The sequence below is a fragment of the Phascolarctos cinereus genome, unplaced genomic scaffold (genome assembly GCF_003287225.1).
Source record: "Phascolarctos cinereus isolate Bilbo 61053 unplaced genomic scaffold, phaCin_HiC Scaffold_4;HRSCAF=312, whole genome shotgun sequence".
Taxonomy (NCBI): Eukaryota; Metazoa; Chordata; class Mammalia; order Diprotodontia; family Phascolarctidae; genus Phascolarctos; species Phascolarctos cinereus.
The window spans coordinates 129088829-129110973 of record NW_027555847.1 but is presented as its reverse complement, the minus strand read 5'-3'; the positions used below and the strand labels follow the sequence as shown (position 1 = coordinate 129110973).

Sequence of the window (22145 nt, the reverse complement as noted above, 5' to 3'; positions counted from 1 at the left end):
TGTAAATTCTGGTTTGACTTTTAAAGCCGTTCACAACCTAATACCAAATTTTTCCACCCTTGTACATTGTTCTCCTCCATACATTCTGCAGTACAGCCACACTTTCCTTGCTGTTTCTTTTGCACTAGCTGTACCCCACACCCAGAATTCACTTCCTCCTTACCTTCACTTCTTAGAACCTCATTTCCCCTCCCCCCTCCAACATTTAGTTCACTCAAACCTTGAACTTGAAGCCTTTTATCCTTCCAGCTGCTGATATTCTCCCTCCCAAAATTACCTGATATTTATTTTGTAGGCAGCTAAGTGGCACAGTAGATAAGAGCACTGGACCTGCAGTTAGGATGACCAGAATTTAAATCCTGCCTCAGACACTTACTAGCTATGGGCCTGGCCAGTGATCTAACCTCTCAGCCTCAGTTTGCTCATCTGTGAAATGGAGATAATAGCACCTACATCCCAGATCAAAAGAGATAACATGTAAAGCTAAAGCACCACATAAATGCTAGCTATGACTATATATTCATCATATTCACATTGTCTCCCTCAAAGAGTAAAAGCTTTTGGGGAACAGAGACCGTTTCATTCTTTGTTCCCCACTGTCTAGCTCCATACCTGATACACATAGTAGGTGCTTTCACAAAATACCTGTTGACTACTAGGCACCAAAGATACAAAAACAAAAATTAAAAGTCCTCGCCTCAAGCTTATGTTCATGTACCCCACTTACCATCTGCTGATCTGCCTGTTTTCAACTTCATGGAACAGATGCCCTTCCCAGGATAAGCTCATCACTTCTAAATTCACTGCCAGTCTGCTGGCTTAAGCTTTTTTATTGTCACCAACTCCCTCAGCCTCCTCTTCCTTGATTAGAGGGCTGAAACTCTACTTTGTATCTACTGCTCTGCCTGGTTTCAATTACAGGAAACAAGATGTCCCCCTCTGCCTACAGACTATCAGGTACCCTGTCTTCCTCCCTCCCCCCATCCTGACTCCTGTGTTGTCTGCCCTTTTACAGGATAAGATCTTTGAAGGCAGGAACTTTGTTGTTGTTCACTCATGTCTGACTTTTCATGTGATCCTATTTGGGATTTTCTTTGCAAAAATATTGGAATGGTTTGCCTTTTCCTTCTCCATCTCATTTGACAGATAGGAAACTGAGAATAACAGGGTTAAATCTCTTGCCTGGGCAAGCCTCAAGACTGGATTTGAACTCAGGTCTTCCTGACTCTAGGCATGGGGCTCTATCCACTATACCACCTAGATGCCCAGAATAGGAACTATCTTTATACTAATTTTATCTCCAGTGCTTAGTACACTTCCTAGCACATAGTAGGTGCTTGAACAAATGTTTACTGGATAGGATTTTGGAGACTAAAGCACTATAGAAATATGCTGTTATTACTATTACTATGCAGAAAAGGAACATGAAGCTTTCAGTATCTTTCCCCTGTAACTTCCCACATACAACCTGTTATATCACCCTGTACTTTATAACCCATCATCCTACATTGCTCTCCTAGCATTTGTGAAAGTCATCTCCCCAAGTGAGCTGGTCTAGTAGTTCCACAAATACCTGAGGACTTCGCCAGGCTCAGCATTCAGTTAAATAGTTCAAGACAGTCACAAAAGGCCTTTCTTTCTCAACAGCTCACAAGTGAAAACTCAGCTTTCCCATGTTTGGATCTTGATGATTTAGGAACCAGACAAACCAGACAGCTAGAGTTTACCTTCCTTTATTCGTACTTGTACAGAACCAGGATCTGGCTCCCAGTGAAAGGTAAAATGAAACAAAGTAAAGGAAGCCCTAGGGTGGTTCTATCAATTTTAGGCCTCTACCTGGACTCTTCCTTGAAGAGTCAGATATTCAACTCAAGCACTATGGAGCACTTAAGGCACCTCTGCCTCTGTGGTCTCTCTCAAAGACACCTCTGACCCTTTCCAAGGGAAGAAGAGGCCCAAGTGAGCTGAACACTCGGTGGTGGTACGATGAAGTACAGTGAAGCGCTTCACAAAATGCTAAACTTTACCACTACCTTTGCAGAATTCCATGGGCTCAGATTAATCAGTGCACCATCAGAAATACAGTATAAAACCGGTTTTCTAAGACATAAATTCCATAAATTCTTCATTAACATGAATGTTCCACACGTAAGTTCACACAGCACATGACCAAACAGCTCAGGGCCTTTATACTGGAGTGCCTTCTGCTTGGTTATTGGCATTCAGCTTTGGAAAAAAGATTCTTTTCTCCAAATCAATCATAGGCTCCTCAGTGCTGAGGTTTCCCTGCTTCTGTCGTTCTGCAAAGATCATCGCCCGGAATAAAGGAGGGTAAGGCACATATCGGACAGTCTCCTCTGACTTAGGGGTGAAGTTTGTAAAGGCTTCTTCCTCATGCTTGGGCACCAGCCTCCAATCGTGGTACATGACCTGGTCAATCTCCTTTTCTTGGCTCTCTGTCTTACCTGGGGAAAAGTTGAAGCAAATGAGTGCCTACTGCTGGCACAGTCTTGCCACCATGAAGTATGTGGTGGTCTCTCCTCTCCCATGAACAAATACAAACACCGATAAGCAATCAGCCCCAGAACTCTAGCCCCCCACTTTCCTTACCTCGGAAGGTCAGGATCCCCCACGCCTTCCCATGATCCAAATTCTAGAAAGCAATGACAAGGAGAGGGGGAGGTCAGGCAACCCATGGTATCATAATTAAAATGGAATCACAGAATCTCAGGTGTATGGGACCTCAGATATCACCTAATCTGACACATAAATAACAAGGAATTCCCTTTATGTGTCTACCTTCAGTTATCCAGCCTGTGCTTTAAGACTTCCAGGGATGGATTTCATTCACTTCCTCCAGAGGCTGCCCATTCTAGTTCTGAGCAGCTAATTATTAGAAAGGTATTTTTTATTTTTTGGTGAGGCAATTGGAGTTAAGGGACTTGCCCAGAGTCACACAGATAGAAAGGTATTTCTTATCATGAGCCAAAACCTGTTTCTCTCTGCAACTTCTCCTTGACCTTGATAAATCTACCAATAAATCAGATACAATTTAGAATGTGACAAACAGGTTAAGACAGAAACTAATCCATAGTAAATACAACAAAGATTTTAAAAACAAAACTGGGACCCTTCCCCACCCCAAATAAATCTGGCGTATTAAAAAGTCTGCTTTATCGAGGAGATGCAGAGACCAGGGTTCTACCCTGCTCGCCCACCGCCTGGCTCATGGTGTGACCTTGGGGGAAGGCCCCTCTGCCCTCAGACACCAGCGTCCCCATTTATAACAAGCGGCTCTTCCAGCCGGGAGCCCTTGGCCCTGGAGGGGCTGGGAAGGGGCCCCGGGAAGGGCGCACGCGGGGGAGCACCCACGCACCGGCGCCGTGTAGTCGGCGCGGACGCGGGTGAGGCGCCAGTAGCAGGGCTCGTCGTGCTGCCACAGCCAGGACTTGCGCGTGACGAGGCGGCCGAGGCCGAAGAGCGGCAGGCGGCTGAGCAGCTGCAGGAGGCGGCTCTCGCGCCGCACGTCGGCCCATGCCTTCTCCGGGAGGCGGCGGCCGCTCAGCGGCCGCGTCATCGTCTCGTAGTCCAGGGCGAAGCGCTCCGAGTCCCGCGGCCGCGCCTTCAGCTCCCGGTAGGCGCGCACCTTGCGGGCCAGCTCCGCGATCAGCCGCGGCCGCACTTTCTTCCGCGCCATCACGCCGACGCCGACCTCCCGTCTGCGCGCCAAGCTGAGACCGCTCGGAGAGGGGAGATCACCTCAGCTCTCAGCCAGAGCCGAGGCACCGCCCACCACGGCCTGGCGCCGGAAGGACCTGGTGTGTCCCCGGCATCCGGGACCGTGCGGCGTGCGCCGGAAGGAAAATAGCTGGGGGGGAGGGCGTTTGGGAGAGGGAGGCGGTCTTGGCAGGGCGGCAGAGCCATGGCTGTAATGATTCGGGGCCGCTACCTGAAGGGGCTGAGGGGCCTTAAAGGAAGGCGGAGGAAGGGAAGACTCAATAGTGGCTCGAGCGGAGGAGACGCGGAAAGATTGAGGGGAGGGGCTAAAGGAACCCGGGAGGAGGAGCAGGGAGGGACAGTACAGAGAGCCGGACCACGGATCTAGGAGAAAGCAGGAAGGCGGGGGCGGGGCCTGAAAGGCGGAACTCAAGGGGTGTGGCCGCTTAGAGGTGGGGCCTGGAGGGCAGAAATCGAGAGGCTGGGGGCGGGGGAAGGAGACTGAAGGCAAGGGCCCCGGGGCGTGGGAAGGGAGTGGCCCTCTCGCTGCTGAGGGCGGGTCCAAAGCGGTGGAGTTGCAGTCCTGCGCTCGCCCGGGCCCGGCTGTGGCCGCTAATCTCCAAGACGCCGGCCTGGGAAATCTGCGATTCGGAGCCCGAGAGCCCCGCGAGCTCCACCGCTGAGGGCCCCGGTGACCCAGAAGAGGCGAGAGCCGGCTCCAGAGCCCTCGTCCCTCTTCAGGGCCCTTGGCTACTCCGGTGCGAGTCCAGCCTCGGGAAGGGGCGGGGAGAAAGGCGCCGGAGGAGCCAGGTGCTGCACGAGCTGAGGCCCGGAGAATATCCGAGAACTAGAGAAGCAGAGACGGAAGGAGGCATCCGAGGCCCTCCGGCTAACGCGGCCGAACAACTGCCTGAAAAGCTTGGCCGGTGGGCCGGCCCTCCGGAGCTGTCCACAGGCTCAGCAGGAGGCATTCGGACCAAATCAGAAGGAGCACTTCTGGATGGGTAGGGAACTTTGAAGTTTGGAATAGAAAGTGGTGGCATCCTTCCCTTTCCCAGCTGGCTTTAATCACTGGGGAGCTTCTTAGGTGGGGTCAGTGCTTGGAACGTAGGGATTGCGCTGGATATGGAGCCTCCTGTAAAGAAACTGTTTCCTAGGCTTCAAAAAAGCAAAAATGAAGTGTGAGATTACATCCTATTAGGGAAACAACATGGGCGCATGCATACCAAATACAAAGTACAGTTTCCTGTAAATACAAGATACTTTCAGGATACGAAGAAGGCACTAGCAAAGTGGGCAGCAGAGGCACGTGTAAAGAGGTGGTTCTTGAGCTGAACTTTGAAGGAAGCTCAGGGTTTCGGTTCCAGGCGTGGAGCAAAGGCCCACATGTGCAATGTCATCTGTGAGGAAGGGCTTGGAGGCCAGTTTGGTCAGACTGCAGAGAGTTCAGGAAGGGGAATAACGTGTATCAATTCTGGAATGATGAGCTGGAGCCAGATTGGAGTGTTTTATGTCTTAGAAGTGAGAGGGTGTGTTTACTGGAGCTTTTGGAACATTTTAGACCTGTACTTTTAGGAATATCATTTTGGCAGTTGTGAATGTTAGATTGGAAATAAAAGTCACTAGAGGAAGGAAGACCAATTAGGAATATATTTACTATAATAGTCTAGCCTAGAAGTGACAAAGGCCTCAGGTTGGTGGCAGTGTGAGTGAGGAGAAAGAACCAATGCAAGAGTTGTGGAAATAGAATAAACGAGACTTGACAACAGACTGAATGGGGTGGGTGGGGGTCGAGAAGAGAGGACACAGTCGTGGATGATTCTGAGGTAGACTGAAAGATGGGTAGCACCCTCAATCAAAATAGGGAAGTTTGGAAGAGGAGTGGATTTGGAGGAAAACTATAATGAGTTCTGTTGTGTATATGTTGAATTTGAAACGCCTACAGACATTCAGGTAGAAATGTGCAGAGGCAGTTCTGATCTCTAGAGACAAAATTAGGCTGGACATACAGATCTAGGAGTCCTCTTCGTAGAGGCAATTGAACTTATGGAAAAAAGTATAAGACAAAGCCTACAAGAGGGCAGGAAATAGATGATGACCCAGCAAAGGAGATTGAAAAGGGATAGCCTGAGGGGAGAAAAGCAACATCACCAAAACTCAGGTAGGAGAAGGGTATATAGAATGCTATAGTAGTCAGTAGTGTCGGATACTGCAGAAAGGATGAAGACCAATAAAGGACGTTAGATTTGGCAAGTAAAAGATGTTAAGAAACAGCAGTTTCGCTTGAATGGTGAAGTCAGAAGCCCAATTGAAAGGGGTTGAGTAAAGCAAAAAGTATAGGCATATATGCAGCTTTTTTTAGGAGTTTGGCTCTAAAAGGCAAGGAGATGGGATGATAGCTTGAATTAACTGAGGTTTTTTAAAAGGATGGGAGAGAACTGGGCATGTTCATAGGCAGCAGTTAAGGATTTTGGATAAGCACAGATCAAAGACGGCATAGCAGTCTGCCCAGAAAAACAGCAGTGATGGAGGTCACTTTTCATCAACAGAAAATTAATGTTTTAGAACCTGTAGTGTAAGTAAAGGAGGAAAGGATGGAGGGACTTTGAAATGTCGAGTAGGGGAAAGGCGAGAGTTCATGGTAATAGAGGGCTCTGTTTTGTCAGAATCTGGGTCCAAGTCCTCTACAAATAGGGATGGGAGAGGTATGATGTGGAAGACTTTGAGGAAAGTTGAGGTTGAGAACCCCACCTTGGAGAACTTCAGAGAAGATGACCTGGTGTCCTTGTCACTGCGCTCCCCTGCCATTGTAAAGGTCAGTTGCCATCTCTGTAGCTCTGTTTTAGGTCAGTACTCTTCTGGCTTGTACTGTGGACTCTAAAACATTCTATACATAAAATTCTATACTGATTGCAATTCTTGAACCTTCAAATAGGAAGAAATAGGATGCAAAAAGGGTCCTTTTCACATAAACAATCTTTAATTAAAAGTAAAAATTTCCACAGAATGGTGAGAATTTGTTATGTACCAGAAGTGGGACTGGTGGCTGGGAAACCTTGTCATAGGTAAGAGTCCTTCCCTACCTCCTTCCTCACTTCTTCCATCAAGCCCCTTGTCAGCAAGAGTAGTGGTATTGAGTGGGAGGAGGGTAGAGCAGAGTGACTACCCAGCTGAATTACAAGTGGCTGCTGAATCAGCTGGAACTTCTGGGAAACTCAAAGTGCTCTTTTCTCCTTGTTTCTCCTAACCCCCAGCTCTCCTAGAAGATGCTGGCTCTGATATCTTAATAGGGGCTTTGAGGTACCTAAAATGTGAGTATGTCATTGAGCCCCAGCCATGGGTCCGAAGTCTCAGCTAGAAGAGATCAGTGCCAGCCATCTGCTAGAGCAGTGCTCTTCCTATACCTCAGAATCCAAGGCAGGAAATGCACTGTCTCCTCCCTCAGCAATAGTGCTGTTTCTACCATGTCCGTCACAGGTAGGTTCTATCAGTACTGCCACGCAATTCTGGAATCCTTTTTTCTGACTTTCACCCTTCAATTCTGAAAGAGGCTGGCTCAGAGAGCCTAGTGACAGCTCTGGAGTCAGTCCTCTGACATCCTGGGGCTGTGGGCTTTGACAGACAGACAGACAGGCAGGCTGCTCCTGCTGCACTGTGGGTTGCAGAAGTCCTGAAACTAGAGGGGTTTCCCAGAGGCCTCATCTCAATGGCACAGGTGCTAGGGTGGGGAAGCTTCGGCCTCACGGCCTGTCCCTATACACATATATCTAAACCTAACCTGGGGAGAAGTCACCCTCAGAATCACAGGTTATTTAATTTTTATGGTCAGACTTAAAGTGAAGGGATCCAGGGGTGGGGAACCTGTGGCCTTCTGAATCCTTAAGTGCAGCCTTTTGACTGTATCCAAATTTTGCAGAACAAATCCAGATTTGGATTCTGTCCAAAGACTGAGCCTAAGGATTTAGAAAGCCACATGTGGCCTTAAGGCTGCAGGTTCCCTACCCTTTGATTTTCTGATGTGTGTCTCTTCCAGCTATAAACTAGTGGTTTTTAATCTTTCATCCTCCCCTACTCAGGAATCGCCTTTTCACTGAACAGCTCCCACCAAAGCCATCCAACTCAGACACCTAATCCTCCTTGGAGGAAAACCAAAACAAAACTGGTGTCTCTTTTCTATTAGAAAGAAGGCACAGGTGAGCCTGGAGAAAAGGTAAAGGGGATGGGCCTGGGTTACAATTTCAGCAGTAAAGGCAGCCTCTGGGGAGTGACCACCAAACTGGAAAGGGCCCTGAATAGGGCTGGAGAACAAGGATTGTTGACAGCATACTCCAAGAGCTTGGAGGTGAAGGGGAAGAAGGTGGGTAGTTACGCTGTTTGGGTTGGAGGCTTCCACACAGGGTCTCTCACTTTAGGAGGCCATAATCTGCACGTGGCCACAAATGATTAAACTAATGTTTATCAGCTAGAAAGAAGAGTTGTCAAGTTCATTGACACACACTATTGACTTTATTGAAGGCAAATAGTTTCAAGAAAAAATTAAGACTTGACATAAACAAGACCTGAGTTTTCTCATTGTCCTTCCTCACTTTAGAGGGTTCTACCACCTACTAGCTCTGTTCCTTGGATTGTACCTGAGAATACTGCTGGCCAGACTCACTATCACCAGGCTGTCAGTGGACCTGACACTTACCAGTAGTGGTTCTTGCTTTGCTCAGTTCCAGAGGCCAAGGGAGCACAGAGGAAAGCCATAATTTAGTAGTATACTTAGAGAGATGGGAGACTTTCATTAGACTCCCTCAATCTTAGCCACTCCAGACTATCTACAGGCCACAAAGGATCCTAAACCAGGGGTAGCAACAGCAGTTTTCTCAGAAGGGTGGATGGGGAGAGGAAAAATGGATAAGCCAGAAAGACAAATGGTTTTTGCTCCCAGTCTGGTGTTCAGGACTCCAGCTCAAAGGTGGCTGTGACCCAACAAGAGGTGGAAGAGGTGAAGACCTGGCTACCAAAGGCTAGGTAGGTTGATTTCTGGCCCTAAGCAGCCTTGAGAGGAGCTTTTTCTCAGAGGGGTGGCTCTGAGTCCTGGGCAGGCAGGGTACATCCTCTAATAATGGGAACAATGAACATCACCTGCAAGGGATCAAATTGTCCTATTCGCAGCTGCTTCAAGTGTGTGATTATATGTTATTAAGTTGCTTTCTAAGGGGTGCTGGGTTAGCAGGGCCCTGCCCCCGCCTCAGCCTGAACTTTTTGTCCCAGTATCTTCCTTTCCTCCTCCACAGGCCTTGGTACTACTGCAACTACAGTAGAACCTGACTGTGCTGCTGGTGTACTCAAACAGGAGCCAAGCCAGCATTAACAAAGGCCACACAAGTGCCTCAATGCCTGGGCAGCGTGGGTCCAGGCCAGATCATTGCTATTCCTTTAGATTAACAGTTGTAGTATATACATTTGATCAGAACTTTGGGTATTCTCATTTCCAGCCCTGATTTTCATTAAAAATCTCCAGAAGAAACTTCCTTTGCCCATGTATAGTCTCATCTATACAGTGAGTGCTGAAGACTTCAGGGCCCTTGGGTCTTATCTGTAAAATGACAAGTCATAGTAAATGACCTCCAACATACCTTCTCCCGACATACCCTTCAACCCTAAGAGAAAGAACACAAAAAATATAAACTCTTTGTTCTGCACTTTCCCCTGGGGGGGTTTCTCAAGGGAAGGTGAAAAAAATGACACTCCCCCCCCCCAGGAGGGGTCAAAAAGCTGGTGTCAGGTTACCCCGATAAGGGGAGGGAAGGGGTGTGGGCATTACCAACTTGTACTTGGTCTCTGGGCTCCTTCAGGCATATGTACTTTGTGCCACAGAGCAGGAACACCTGTCTGCTCAGTGACAGTGCTGTGAAGAAAGGCAGATTCAGGTCCAAAGAGCTGTCCTGCCCTTCCCCGTTGGGTCTACCTCTTAATGTTAATTAATCCTGACCTTTTGCTGCATTTGAGCACTTAACTATAGGGTTGAGGGGGAGGGCTACAGATCCTCTCCTACCCTTTTTGGGTCTGAAGCTGAACAGTAGGCTGTTTATTGTTGGGAGAGTTAGAGGTGTAGCGTGACAGCCAAACCAGACAATAATTGGTGGCCACTCTGCTGTGCCGAGATTTTTTTGTTTTAAATGAAGAGTTCCCTAAAGATGTCAGAACTCTTGAATTTTACAACTTCCAGCCTGGATAGGATGCACCTACAATTTTAATAAGCAAAGAAATTAGAGACCCTGGTAATTCACATCATCTTAGCAAGATACTGTGTTCTTTGCAATTTACTGAAGGACCCTTAGCTCTCCAGACACATAAGGCCATAATTCTGGGTCTTGGCTCTGCCACTAAAAATCACTTCCTTCAAGCGTCAGTTTTCTTATCAGTACAATGGGGCTGATTCCCTACCCAAGTGCATCCACAAGGTAAAGGCAGTACTTTCATAATCAAGGTAGACTGATGTTTTGACAAGCCCTTAGCCCTGAAACATCACACAACCACCCAAATCCTAAACAGGGGCCCACTTACTTGTGTAGCATCTATAATTCAATATAAACTATTTCAACTTTATTACAGTGATTTGATACAGTCTCTGATACAGGAGCAGAAGCTGACAACATGCAAAAAGCAGGTTTTTAAAAAAAAAATTCTAGATCCCTAGATCTGAAGCCCCAAGGGGTGGAGGGGGAAACACAGATACACATCTTAATATTAACCAGGCTTTTCTCCTCACCCCTGGTTAGCGGCACATTTGAGAACAGCTGAGGCTAGGCTGCAGCATTATCCTCCCCTCCCTTGAGGCAGGAGTGATCATACACTGTCCCCAGAGGGAGGCAGTAGCACTGCAATCTCCACCCCTCTAAAGAGAACCTGGAATGACCCCTGGGCTAAGTCCAGAATAAGGGCTCAGGCAGCCTTACTGTGATCATCTTTTTCTGAGCTGACAGGTTCATGGCACAAGTCTTCCAGTCCAGGTGAGGAGCAGGTGCCATGACCTAAACTAGTTCCTGAATGAGGGGAGTATCTTGGCAAATTCAAACCAGTGGAACTGGCCCCAAAGACGGGGATGGGCAACCTCCCCTCCCAACCTTCCCTCCTGTCCCAAGAGTGTGTGGAGGAAAGGGAAAAGAAAGAGAAGCCACCCCAAGCCCAACAAGGCAGTTTTCATTGGAAAATAAGCTAAGTCCGTCGACACCTCTTCCTTTGACATGGCTTGGCCTCTGGGCTCCCCGAGCATGCTGCCACCTTGGGTGACGGGGATGGCAGGGGGTTACAGTTCATGCTCAAGACCCAGCCCAGTTTGTTGTGCAGCACCTGCTTGAGGCCAGGAGGCAGAGGCAATCCTTCCAGTGTGTCCCCAGAGTCAGGCAGCAGTTGGCGCAGGCGGTAGCAACACAGATACTGCAGGGAAGTGAGGCTGGCACAGGAGCGGATCACTTTCATGCTGCTCTTAGCGGCAGTGGAGCAAACCATCGGGTAGAATTTCTTGTTCTGCAGTTTGGTGGCAGCAACTCCTGGCAGGAGACATGATGTGAATGGAGGTGTCAGGGCAGTCACTGACCTCTAGCCTCTACGTAGGTGGGACAAATTCCAGGGTACCCAGGCCTAATCTACAGAGCCCACGGTGAAACAGACCAGGATCCAAGCATCTGGAGGGAGTAGAGACTAAAGATCAGGGAGTGACTCAGAAAGGCCCTCCCCTCTCTTTCCCTGGGTCAGTCTTTTTACCACCAAAACTGAGCACAGGTCCAAGGATTCCAGATTCCTCTGATTACTAGAGTTAGCCATGCCCTTTCTAAGGGCTCCCGAGCCAATAGCTTATTCTCGACAGGTGCCTTCAGGCCATCCACATATAGCTACTTGCTCTCTTTAAAGCCATTCTATTTTGTAACCTGGGCCTTTAGCTCCCACCCTTACCTATGCATTTCCTGTTTTTGAAGAAGGTCAGTGTCCCATGCCAAGTGTCTAGGTGAACCCCGATGATGGAGCCCTGGCCAAACCGTGATGAGAAGCTCATCTTGTCACCCTTGTGATGGAGAAGTCCTGAAACAGTAGCCCCAAAGCAGGGAAAGCTAGATTTGGTGGATCTTGTAGTTTAGCGTAAGATAGGCTCCACTTCTAATATAATCCACTTTTTTCCTAGCCCTGCCTGTTGAATGCTAGAGGGAGACAGCATAATCTTGCCTACAATCTGACTCCTTTCTCCCCACCCCCACCCCAGTCTACCTACCCTGAGATTTCGGTCATCTATAGCCATGAAGCCTCCAACCCCAACCAGTCTTGTAAAATAAGCAGCAGCCACAAGGTTTCCCCTCCCTGAGCCATAGCAACAAGTAGCTTTTTCTTTGTATTCTCATCAGTCCTCCTGCGCTCACCTGTGTAGGAGAGGCCCCAGCTGTCTTCATCCTTGCCCAGCAAGCTGCAGAATGTATGGCGGTACTTGTCCAGATTTACATCTGATGTCCCAATACCAACCATCTACCGAAAATGGGGAGAGAACGGACAGAAGAGCATTAAGCCACGAGAGGTGGTCTGTGGCCAGCACCCTTGTTCTAGAACAGTGCCCCCCCAGATGTCCCTAAATATACCATATCAGTGCCGTAGACCGGAGAAGTCATCTTAATCTCCCAAAAGTGCTGGCCTTCACACAGCTCCTTATTCCCTCGTATGGCTGCTGTGCCACAGCTGTATTCCATGTGAAAATTGACTTTGCGGTTGTCACAACTTAGCAGAGTGGCTGTCGACTTGTTCAGATCATCCCATACCCAGTCAAAATCTGTATTGAAGGAGGAAGAGGCTGCAATTTGGGACAGGCAAAAGGAAGCCAACCCCAAGACACACCAAACTCCAAACCAGACATTTCCCTCATCACTGACACAATCAGCTAGTGAGACTGATGCTAACAGGGCAAGGAAGAGGCCCAAGAAAACAAGAGAGGAATGAGAACTGCTCCCAAGGCCCAATCCAGAAGGGACCCCCCTCCTCGAGTCTGCTTGGCCTGGTCCAGCCACAGCAAATTCTGATCCAGTACTCTTATGCTACTCATGTGTCCTCATAGCTCCCCTTCATTTAAGATTTAGTCTCAATTCAGGAAAACAAAAGAAAACAAACAAAACCAAACCGAGGCCCATGGACAAACTTAGATGACCATAAAAATTCCTTGTAATTTTTAACCTCAGTTATACGTTCTCTTTTGGGTACTGACCCCCAAGTGTATGTGTTCCCTGCTCCTTATAAAAGGGCAGGCTAAACCTGAAGACTCTGCTCTCCCTCTAAAAGAGGCAGTTGTTATAATTACATTTGATAAAGCCAACCATCCCCATCCTTATCCCACCCCTGAGCGTGTTCCTAGGGCTGTCCAATACTGGGGAAAAAGTGGAAGAGGCTTCTACAAAACCAGCTAATTCCCAAATGATCCCCATTGGCCTGGAAGCCAAATGCCACCAATACTAAGCTAACTACCACCTGAGCTCAGGAGCTTCCTGGCTCTGGAGCCCTTAGAAATAACCAATAGGCCCAAGAAAATTATGGGTAACAGCTAATAAGCTTTGGCCATTCCCACAGGAATCATGGAAGCTCCTTACAGTCATCTTCCTCGCCACACTGGCAGTCCCTGCTTCGATGGCTGGTGTGGAGGCTGGCACAGTACGGAGTTTCACTTTGGCTCTCACAGTCGCAATAGGATTCCCCAGTCACAGGCACAGCACTGGGGATGGATGGTGGCAGGGAGGGGAATTCTGCCTCTGAGTCTGAGTCACTGTGCTGTCAAACAAAAAGACAAGGGTAGAGTCAGGTCCTTAGCTTGTCCAAAATTCAGGCACGGTGATGGCATGAAGGGGGCAAAGTATGAGAAAAGGAGCACAAAAGACAACAAAGCCATTACCAGGATCCCTCTCCACCCTTCTAACTAGTTAAGAGGTCTTTGCAGTAAAGGAGGCAGCTTTGGGAAGATGTTACCATCACTGCTGGAGCAAAGAACACCGAACTTCCTCCCTCTCCTTCTAGAGAAGAAACCTGGGGTACCTGGTACAGGCCAGTCCCACACAGGTACACATACTACATGGAAAAAGCTTCACTCTCCCCTCTTCGTGTAGCAAAACATTTGAGTGCTTACACTTTTTGGTGTATAAAGACTCCCTGTGTGGTCTGCCCTACCTGAAAAGCCCACCTCTTATGGGCTTACCTGAAAAGGTGAACTATTAGATCACAAATATTAACAAATAAGCTCTCTGACCTTACACTTTCATACAGATTCTAAGCTACTGGACTAACCTCCAAACTGAGCAACTTCCAGCTTTCACTCCATTCACTGCCTTCACTTTACAGTCCCAAATTTGACTGGGGTGACTGCAAAGTAGATAAGCATCAGTTTAATAAAGGAACTGCCCTGTGACTGAAGGTACTCAGAAAGTCAGAACCCTGATCTAGGGCTTCGTTACAATCCATGGATAGTTCCAGAATATTCAGAAACATAGTAGTTATTACTGAGATGTTATAGGGAATTTCAGGCAATATTTATTGAGTGATCATTACACATAGCACAAGCCACCTGCCTATTCTGGAAATTGCTGAGGGTTCCTCTTGTCACAAGTGTATTATTATCAGTGGTTGCAGAATCAGGGGTGTCTGATGACCAAAAATTCCATGGCTGCAAATCCTAGGAGTCAATCTCATGACTCATCAAAAATGAGAAATACTACCTGCTTACCTTTCAGTGACAAGGCAAATTTAAGCGAGCAGTTCTCTGAATGGGCAAAGCCAGGGGACTATACAGTTCCAGCCACAATGTCAACTTCTTCCCTACCAATTATTTTCATGAGCAACATGGTAGCCCAATCTAAGTCCCTACATTAGAGATCAGGATAAAGTTCTCTAAGCGAGGAAAGTTAAAAGGGAAAAGCTAAGTGTTGTAATAAAAACAAAAGATATAAGCAAAACTTTTAATGCAGGCTGCAAGGAAAATTAATTTATAACTAGATGGCTGGCTGAGGTGCTGGAGGGAAGCCACAACTCTCCAACAGAGTTGAAATCAGATATTCCATTAAAAAAGCACTTTTGTTACACATGACTTGTGCCACGTAAGGTCTGAGCCTTTATAAGAAGTGGGTGCTGAACTAGATCTCTACAGTCCCATCAAACTCCACATCCTATAATAATCTTATCACTAAAGGAATGGTTATAAGAAAGGAATATAGGGGGTGTGCTAAGAAGAAAGACAGGAAAACTGAGTGCCAACTGAGCCACTAGCCACCAATGGTGAACACCAGGAATATAGAATATAGTCAGAAGTCAAGTCTGGAAATGATCTGGACCAATCACAGGGGTCTGATGATCACAGCGTTCCTAAGAAGGTCTCACAAGTCTTCATCCAAACATTTATTATAGTACTTATTATATGCAAGACATCTTCTACAGTGCCTTTTCATGGACTAAAAGTTACCCTGAGCCACTGAAACCTATCCCAGCAGAACACTGTCACATCCTACCAAACTGAAAACATTTTATGTAGAGCTATAGAGCTATCCTTTGCAGACCAACCTAGCTAAGTGTGGAAAGGCTCATCTTCAGGATTAAGGGTACCAAGTGATAAATGTTTTTAATCAATTCATAAAGCCACAGTATAGGTGGTACACTACAGTCTGTATCAGTGGAGATTAGAGATTCTGAAATACTGAAACTCTATGAAAACAGGCTACAGGAGAGCAACACCTCTTCTCAGACAGAATTTACTTGTCCCCCACCCACCCACCTACCCAATACTCCCCAACATGTATCCTTGTCCTTTAGGAATCTCTATTCTTACCTTAGCCCTTGGAATTCTAATGGCCCCATCACCCAGATGCCTTATGAGATTTGTCACCTAACCTTGGCACTTGACCACCTGCCGTAGAAAAGGGGAGAAGGCTGCAGATTCTGAAGGGCAGCCCTGACAACAGAGCTCTCACACCCATAGAAAAGTGGAAAAGTTCCAGACACCATGTGGCTCTGGACTTGCTTTGGGAAAGGTTCCAAGTGAGGTTATGATAAACAGACTGAGAACAGGCAGAAGCACTCCAACAACCCAAATCAATGCCAGGGTCAAGAAGTGTGTTGGCCATCAATGCTGGAAATAAAGAGGTCAAGATGCTGCCTTCTTTGCCCATCAGACCAGAAAACTTCCAGTGAGTATCAAGCTATCTAGGCCTACAGAGGAAGGGACAATCTAAGATTCAGCGAATATATTTGTCTCAGGATTGATTACAGACCTAGAGCCAGAAGAGATCTCTGAGGACATCAAGTCCATCCTGATCCCTATGTTACAGATGAGGAAAGAAGCTGCTTATCAAGAAGTAAATTTAATGCAAAGTTCACCCTTTCCCCCAAATGTGGCTTCAGAAAAATGTGCTCTAATGTTTTACTCAAATGTCTCCCAAGTTTCCTTCCCATAATTATACCTCATGTTTACACAGCACTGCAGTGTTTTTTAAAGCACTTTCATACCAATCCTATCAGACAGTAGTGAAGTATTATTTATCTTCCCCTCCCCCACACACAAAGAGTCATTGTCCCTACCTTAAAGATGGGGAAATCAAGGCTCAGAAAGATTGCATATAACTGTAGATAGGTGGGTCACATAGTTAGTGAATGAGGAGCCAAGATTCTTCCGTACCCTGATATAGACAAACTGTAGCTGGTGTCTGTTCAGCTCTATTATTGAAAAAGAATGAGCACCACAGTTGGGATCTTTTGGTTTTTAAATTTTTTTTTTATGGATGCCTCTTGTTTTTATACCACATTTCCAAATATATCCTGACACTCCGCACTCAGAACTTACACACTTTTTTGTCATTCCTTCTGACAAAAAACCAAGTCCATCAAATACAATCAACCATCAATTGCATATTGCATCTGACAGCATACGTAACATTACACATCCAAAGTTGTCTCAAGATCATGTCATATAAAGCTTGGTTAGAGGAACTAGGGATGCCTAGCCAGGACATAAAATTTAGTAGAGAAATGATGGCTGTTATTTTGAAAGGCTGGTATGTGAAATAAAGAGAGACCTGGCTTGTTCTTTCTGAGCCCTGAGGGCAGAACTAAGAGCTAAGGGCTTAAGCTTCAAGTCAACAAGCATTTATAAAGTACCTAGTGCCAGGAACTGGAGATGTAAAGATGGGAGGTCATATTCTAATAGGACAGACAATATGCAAACAATTATGAATACAAGAGATCCAAGATAAAATGGAGCTAACCTTAGGGGGAAGGCACCAGGTGGTACTGACAGAACCCTGGACCTAGAGTCAAGACCTGAATTCAGAAACATTTACAAGCTATGGGACCCTGGGCAAGTCATTTAACCTGTCTGCCTTAGTTTCCTCAACTGTAAAATAGAAATAATAGTACACAATCTCCCAGAGGTATGGTTAGGATCAAGTAAGATAACAGTCATGAGGTGCTTCAGACATCTCACTTCTTACCCAGCTGCACTCCTTTCGGCATTCTTTGTTTACACCGCCACACCCCAACACGTGGATACAAGCGGGACCAAAATGAGCCTTAAAGATACACCGACCTACTCCTTTCCCAGAAGCCAGAGGTCCACTGTCTTTCCAAGGACTTCTGTTCTTGGTTGTGGTTTAGAACATGAGGGCAAAGCCCTCAAGCCCTTCTTGGCAGAGATGGGGGCTACATGGATGGAACACAACATATGCTGTCAAGACTCAACCTGATGTGTTGGTTAGTTTTGCTGAATTGTGGTTTTGGTTTTTTCAAACATCCTGCTACAGGGGATGGCTCACTGAAACAGAAATTAGAGAAACTGGGCTGAGTGCCAAGGAAAAGGGTTAGTTCCTGAATGAACATATTCAGCCTAGGTTCTTGGAGATTCTCCAAGACAGAAGGTAAGGGAGGGATGTATTTTGCATCAGGGCCTGCAGGCAGGATACAGAAGGGATGTAGGCCATTAGATGATAGGTAAAAACAGCAGGCTGAGTGTACGTGCTAACAACTGCCACAAACATCATAAATTTCTAAGCTACACTGTCAACAAACAAAACCCACACTCCCCTGATGCAACACTAGATAATGAGTCTCATTTCCTGTGATGAAACATACAGAAGTGAATTCTCACGGCCATCAGCCAATGTAAGGTGGAGGTGGTACAGGAATGTAGGCCAGGCCACGTGATGGACAAAATAAACAGAAACAAAAGAACAATAATACACAGTGACTACAACAACATAAAATAAAAGGTCACTATAAGGAAGTCAAACACAAAGCAACTGAAAAACTAATGGAAATCCCAAAGAACAGGTATTTAAACATTCTTCCTTTCTGCTTACATAGTCAGACACAGTTAGCATAAAAGATATTTTTGCTTAATTGCTATTCTTTGTAACAAGGAAGGATTCTGTCTGGCGTGAGGGTGTCTTAATCTCCCCACTGTCCCCAGAAACGGTAACAATGTAAAGACATCAACATAAAGAATTGGAAGGAAACGGAACTTGAGGAATGAAACCTATTTGGATTCACTGTTGCTATGATTCAGAGACAGAAACATAAGGTTATGGAGCAGCTTCAGACTAATGTGGTCTTGCTCACTATCTCAACAGCACAAAAGAACATTCATTCCTATTCTAACCAGTCCTTTTACGGTACCTCAAAGTTGTATAAGCTTTCGACAGAGGCCTAATTCCAGCACCTCCAGTACCAGTCATATGACACTTGATGTTTCCCCTAAACAGTGGCCACCATCCTCAGAGACCAATCAGCTTCCCCACCCCATAATTCCAGTTCTATCTGTTCTGTCCACATTACTTCAGGTGAAGGAAGCAACTCTTCCATTCTTTGCTTCAGTTACATTTTACCCTATCACAAACAGGGTTTTCCCTTCTCTAAAAGTTAATGTTCTCACCAGTAGCACGATGAGAGCAAGGACGATGGCCTGGTGACCTAAACACAATACCCAAAATGTAGCACGCTCCATCTTGCCACCAGGTTGCAGCATGTAGACTCACGATCAGCTAAGGGTCTTAATACCCCGTTCAACAACTTTATAGAACAGAATGGAGAACACTTTGCTATTTCAATACAAACCTAACATAATAGCTCAACTATAATATTTCTAGTGGGAAAATTCAGTTTGCCCTTCTTTTTCTCTCCTACTGCCTACAAACTACCTCTCCCCTATCCCAAACACTCCTTTCCTCCCACCCCTCTAAAATCTCATGGACTTACTTCTCCCTGCCCTCAGAAGTATCCAAGGTATATCTTTTAGGCCTACAGAGGTGGTCCTTAGACCACCATGGTAGAACATACCAGGCAGCAAGCACTGTAGACATACCCAATACAGTGAGTGCCACCCTCTCTGAGCATTCTACCCAGATAGAACATGCTATTACAGAAATCAAGGGTTCTAGGTGAAACATCGAATCAAAAAGGCAAGACCTTTGATTATAGACCCAGGGCTCTCTCCCATTCCTCACTCATTTTCCCTACCAAAGCAGAGAAAGATAGCACTTGGCATCTCCTCTCTGAAACAGCATCTTGAGCTGTTTAACAAAGGCTGACCAGCAGGGTCAGATCTAGCTTGCTCTTTTCATACTTTGGAGCTAAGAAAGTTTTTGCATTTTAAAACAGAAAACACTTTACTCAGGCCAGCTTTTGCCCATCCCTGACGTAGAATAATTAATCTGATGGATAAGAGAATCTGGTCCTGTGCTCTCCTCTTAGGCACCCCTCCATGTAGAGAGCTAAGCCTGAAGCCAATTTCCTTAGACACCTTTGGAACATGCTCCAGCCAGAGCTAAAAATACTCTGCTAATAATTCTTCCCATGAAGGAAGTAAAGACCCACCTGTCCATCGGAATCATAGCCCCAGTTGGTGGTGCCAGAGGCCAAAGCCACAGCTCGGGCATCTGCCTCCCGACGGGCCCCACTCAGAACAAAATGCCAGGCCCGGCTGCTGCGGGTTCGTCGGGCCATGGCGGAGAAGATCTGCAATAAGAGAGAGAAACAAGCAAAAGGTAAGATGGAAGCCTGTGATGTGGGAAGCTCCCTCAGAACTCAATCTCCAACAATTAAAACTTCCCCACGTTTGTCCCATAAGTTCCTCTCAACAAGGACAGTAGTTCATAGCCAGACTACCCAATGGCCAGAGTGACCTAAAAGTGTGGTTTCAATAAAACCATATAGTTCTTGGCACTAGGAAATAGGTTATTAGAAGCACAGAGCTATCTTCTTTGATATTTAAGTACTCTACCATCATCCAAAAACTACTAAGGGTCACAACCAAAGCCAACACTCCTTCTCCCTGCCTTCTCCAGTACTCACTCATTCTAGAGACCAATTCAGTCAGCAACTACAGACTCTTCCTATTTAGCATGAGCACTACATGCCTTCAGCCATAGGATCACTGGGGATTTTCCCACTCCTGGTCCAACCCAATGAGCTTGTCAGACGTGGCTACTTCCCAACACTGTAATTCTCCACCTCACGCATCATTAAGAATGTAATTAAAAACCACTGAATGGGGAGTCAGAAGAACTAGGTTTAAATTCTGGCCTCCGTCACTACCTGTGTGACAGAAAGCTCAGGTCATTTCCTTTCTCTTAGCCTCAGTGTCCTCATAGGTGATTTCTAACATCCCTTCTACTTCCAAAACTTATCACATCTTCATGATTCTTGAAACCTTGGTGGCCACCTTCAGTTGTACTCAAGCGTATAACCAGCGAATGCAGCCAAAACACTCTAATCTGAATGCTGACCACCTGTTTCCCACCACGCCTCAGTAACTACCTGCTAAGAACTAGAGCCGGCCTTGGAGTCAAGAGAAATCTGGCTCCTAACCCTGCCAAAACCTCTGTGTACTCTGGTTTATCCATCTGTAAAATGGGGATAACAATTCCCATAGTACACAGTTCAAAGCCATAGGGAATTCACATTTGTTACACATGGAGGAAGCTGAATGGATTTGACTGCCCAAAGAACTGAGCCTCACAATCAAAACTTAACACCCATGTGACTATGGGCAAGTCACCAACTTCTGAGTCTGCTTCCTCACTTGTAAAACGGAAGAACCTGCGCTCTCCACCTCAGAGGGTGGTTATGAGGCTGAAGTGAGATGATACATGACCTCAAGGTGCTACAGAACTGTCAGGTATTACACTTCTTCAGACATCTCTTAGAGCTTTGCACTTTTATGTATGACTATATTCTTTTTTTTTTTAAGGCAATTGGGGTTAAGTGACTTGCCCAGGGTCACACAGCTAGTAAGTGTCCAGTGTTTGGTCTGAGGCGCATTTGAATTGAACTCAGGTGCTCCTGACTTCAGGGCCGGTGCTCTATACACTGCGCCACCTAGCTGCCACCCCTTGTATGACTATATTCTAATCTGCGTTACCTATGTCAACATACTTTCTACCCTCTATTAGGGCAAGGACTATACTGAATAATTTTTGCATCTCATCCAATCTCTAGCACAGTACTGTGTGAGGCACACACTTTTAGAGGGTCAGGTCTTAACTTTTTCCTCTGATAACTGTGACCTGAGGCAAAGACTTAAGGATTTCTTGGCCTCTAGCAGGGATGATTTGAGGGCAGAGAAAGGAAACTGAAAATGGCTTCCCAACTTCCCTACTAAAGTGCAGTTCTTTTCACCCACTACTTTCAGGGCTGCCCAGAACCAACATGATAATAACAACAATAACATTTCCCTTCTATAACACAACTGCTCTTCCCCTTTCCACACTCCACTCAACCACAGGCAACCCACCCCAAGATCCCACTCTGAACTGAGAAGTTTAACCAAGACCTTACTATTCCCCTTAAGCCTCGCTGCCACAGACTGACTGGGAAGGTTTCCAGAAGCTAAAGCAAAAGCCTGACCCACAAGCAACAAGTAGTCTGTGGTAACAAAGAGAAAGGCTGTTGCTTCACTGGCCCAGAAATTACCTCTAAGAATACAGCCCCTATTTAGCCTCCCTGCTGAGCTTTATTCCCTACAACCTAGCTAGCAAGCATTTACTTGGCACTTGAAGGACAATGGAAGGCAGCACCACTTTCTTTTCCAGTCCCAGGCTGGCATAAAGCTGCCACATAAATAAACAGGGAAGTATTTTGGCCACAACCTCATAAATTACAAATTCAAACTGAGGTTCTTATGTCAGCTGTTACATTAACTGTTGAACCAGATGCAACAGGGAGTCGTGAGTGCATCATCGCAGAGTTGAGACATCAGGTAATAGCATGGAATTTCTGCCCTGACCTTCCACTACCCTGACACAGCACTTGTTCAGGTTTAGAGGGTGGGCCACAGGGCAGGTGAATTTCACATGCTATTTCTTTTTAAACTGCCCAGGATGACATAATAAAATACCCAGAACCTGTATTCACCCTCCCCTCAGTCTGTCCATTCCAAG

The 22145-nt window shown here is 46.3% G+C and overlaps 3 protein-coding genes across 7 annotated transcripts in view; 1 reads left to right on the top strand and 2 right to left on the bottom strand.

Moving 5' to 3' along the window:
• Window positions 1–1717: 1717 nt before the first annotated feature.
• Window positions 1718–3827, bottom strand: MRPS34 (mitochondrial ribosomal protein S34). Its single transcript, XM_021006493.2, has 3 exons — window positions 3377–3827; window positions 2611–2653; window positions 1718–2465 (listed from the first exon to the last, which is right to left on the bottom strand). Exons 1-3 carry the CDS (start codon window positions 3695–3697, stop codon window positions 2188–2190), a joined length of 642 nt encoding a protein of 213 aa, XP_020862152.1. The 5' UTR covers window positions 3698–3827; the 3' UTR covers window positions 1718–2187.
• A 95-nt stretch (window positions 3828–3922) lies between these two features.
• LOC110221847 (uncharacterized) lies at window positions 3923–6724 on the top strand. Its single transcript, XM_078151704.1, is given in 5 exon segments — window positions 3923–4078; window positions 4168–4441; window positions 4444–4551; window positions 4554–4721; window positions 6384–6724. Coding segments are annotated over 5 exon segments (921 nt in total). The 3' UTR covers window positions 6599–6724.
• Window positions 6725–8200: 1476 nt separating this feature from the next.
• Window positions 8201–22145, bottom strand: part of SPSB3 (splA/ryanodine receptor domain and SOCS box containing 3) — an 18523-nt gene continuing 4578 nt past the window's right edge. For 3 of the 5 annotated variants that reach the window (XM_021006489.2, XM_021006488.2, XM_021006490.2), the window contains exons 2-7: window positions 19582–19722; window positions 13329–13506; window positions 12333–12520; window positions 12120–12222; window positions 11662–11787; window positions 8201–11258 (exon numbers count right to left, since the gene is read on the bottom strand). In XM_021006489.2, coding sequence (XP_020862148.1) covers window positions 10924–11258; window positions 11662–11787; window positions 12120–12222; window positions 12333–12520; window positions 13329–13506; window positions 19582–19710 — 1059 coding nt within the window. In that variant the 5' untranslated portion in view covers window positions 19711–19722 and the 3' untranslated portion in view covers window positions 8201–10923. The remainder of the gene's footprint in view (window positions 11259–11661; window positions 11788–12119; window positions 12223–12332; window positions 12521–13328; window positions 13507–19581; window positions 19723–22145) is intronic. The other 2 variants (XM_078152566.1, XM_021006491.2) reach the window with 2 other exon arrangements.

Excerpts from the sequence above, each read along its gene's own strand:
- MRPS34 (XM_021006493.2), bottom strand. The coding sequence starts at position 3,697 with ATGGCGCGGAAGAAAGTGCGGCCGCGGCTGATCGCGGAGCTGGCCCGC. Across the intron at positions 2,654-3,376 it reads GCGCCGACTACACGGCGCCG|AATTTGGATCATGGGAAGGC; the intron begins GTGCGTGGGTGC and ends ATTGCTTTCTAG. Across the intron at positions 2,466-2,610 it reads GGGGATCCTGACCTTCCGAG|GTAAGACAGAGAGCCAAGAA; the intron begins GTAAGGAAAGTG and ends ACTTTTCCCCAG.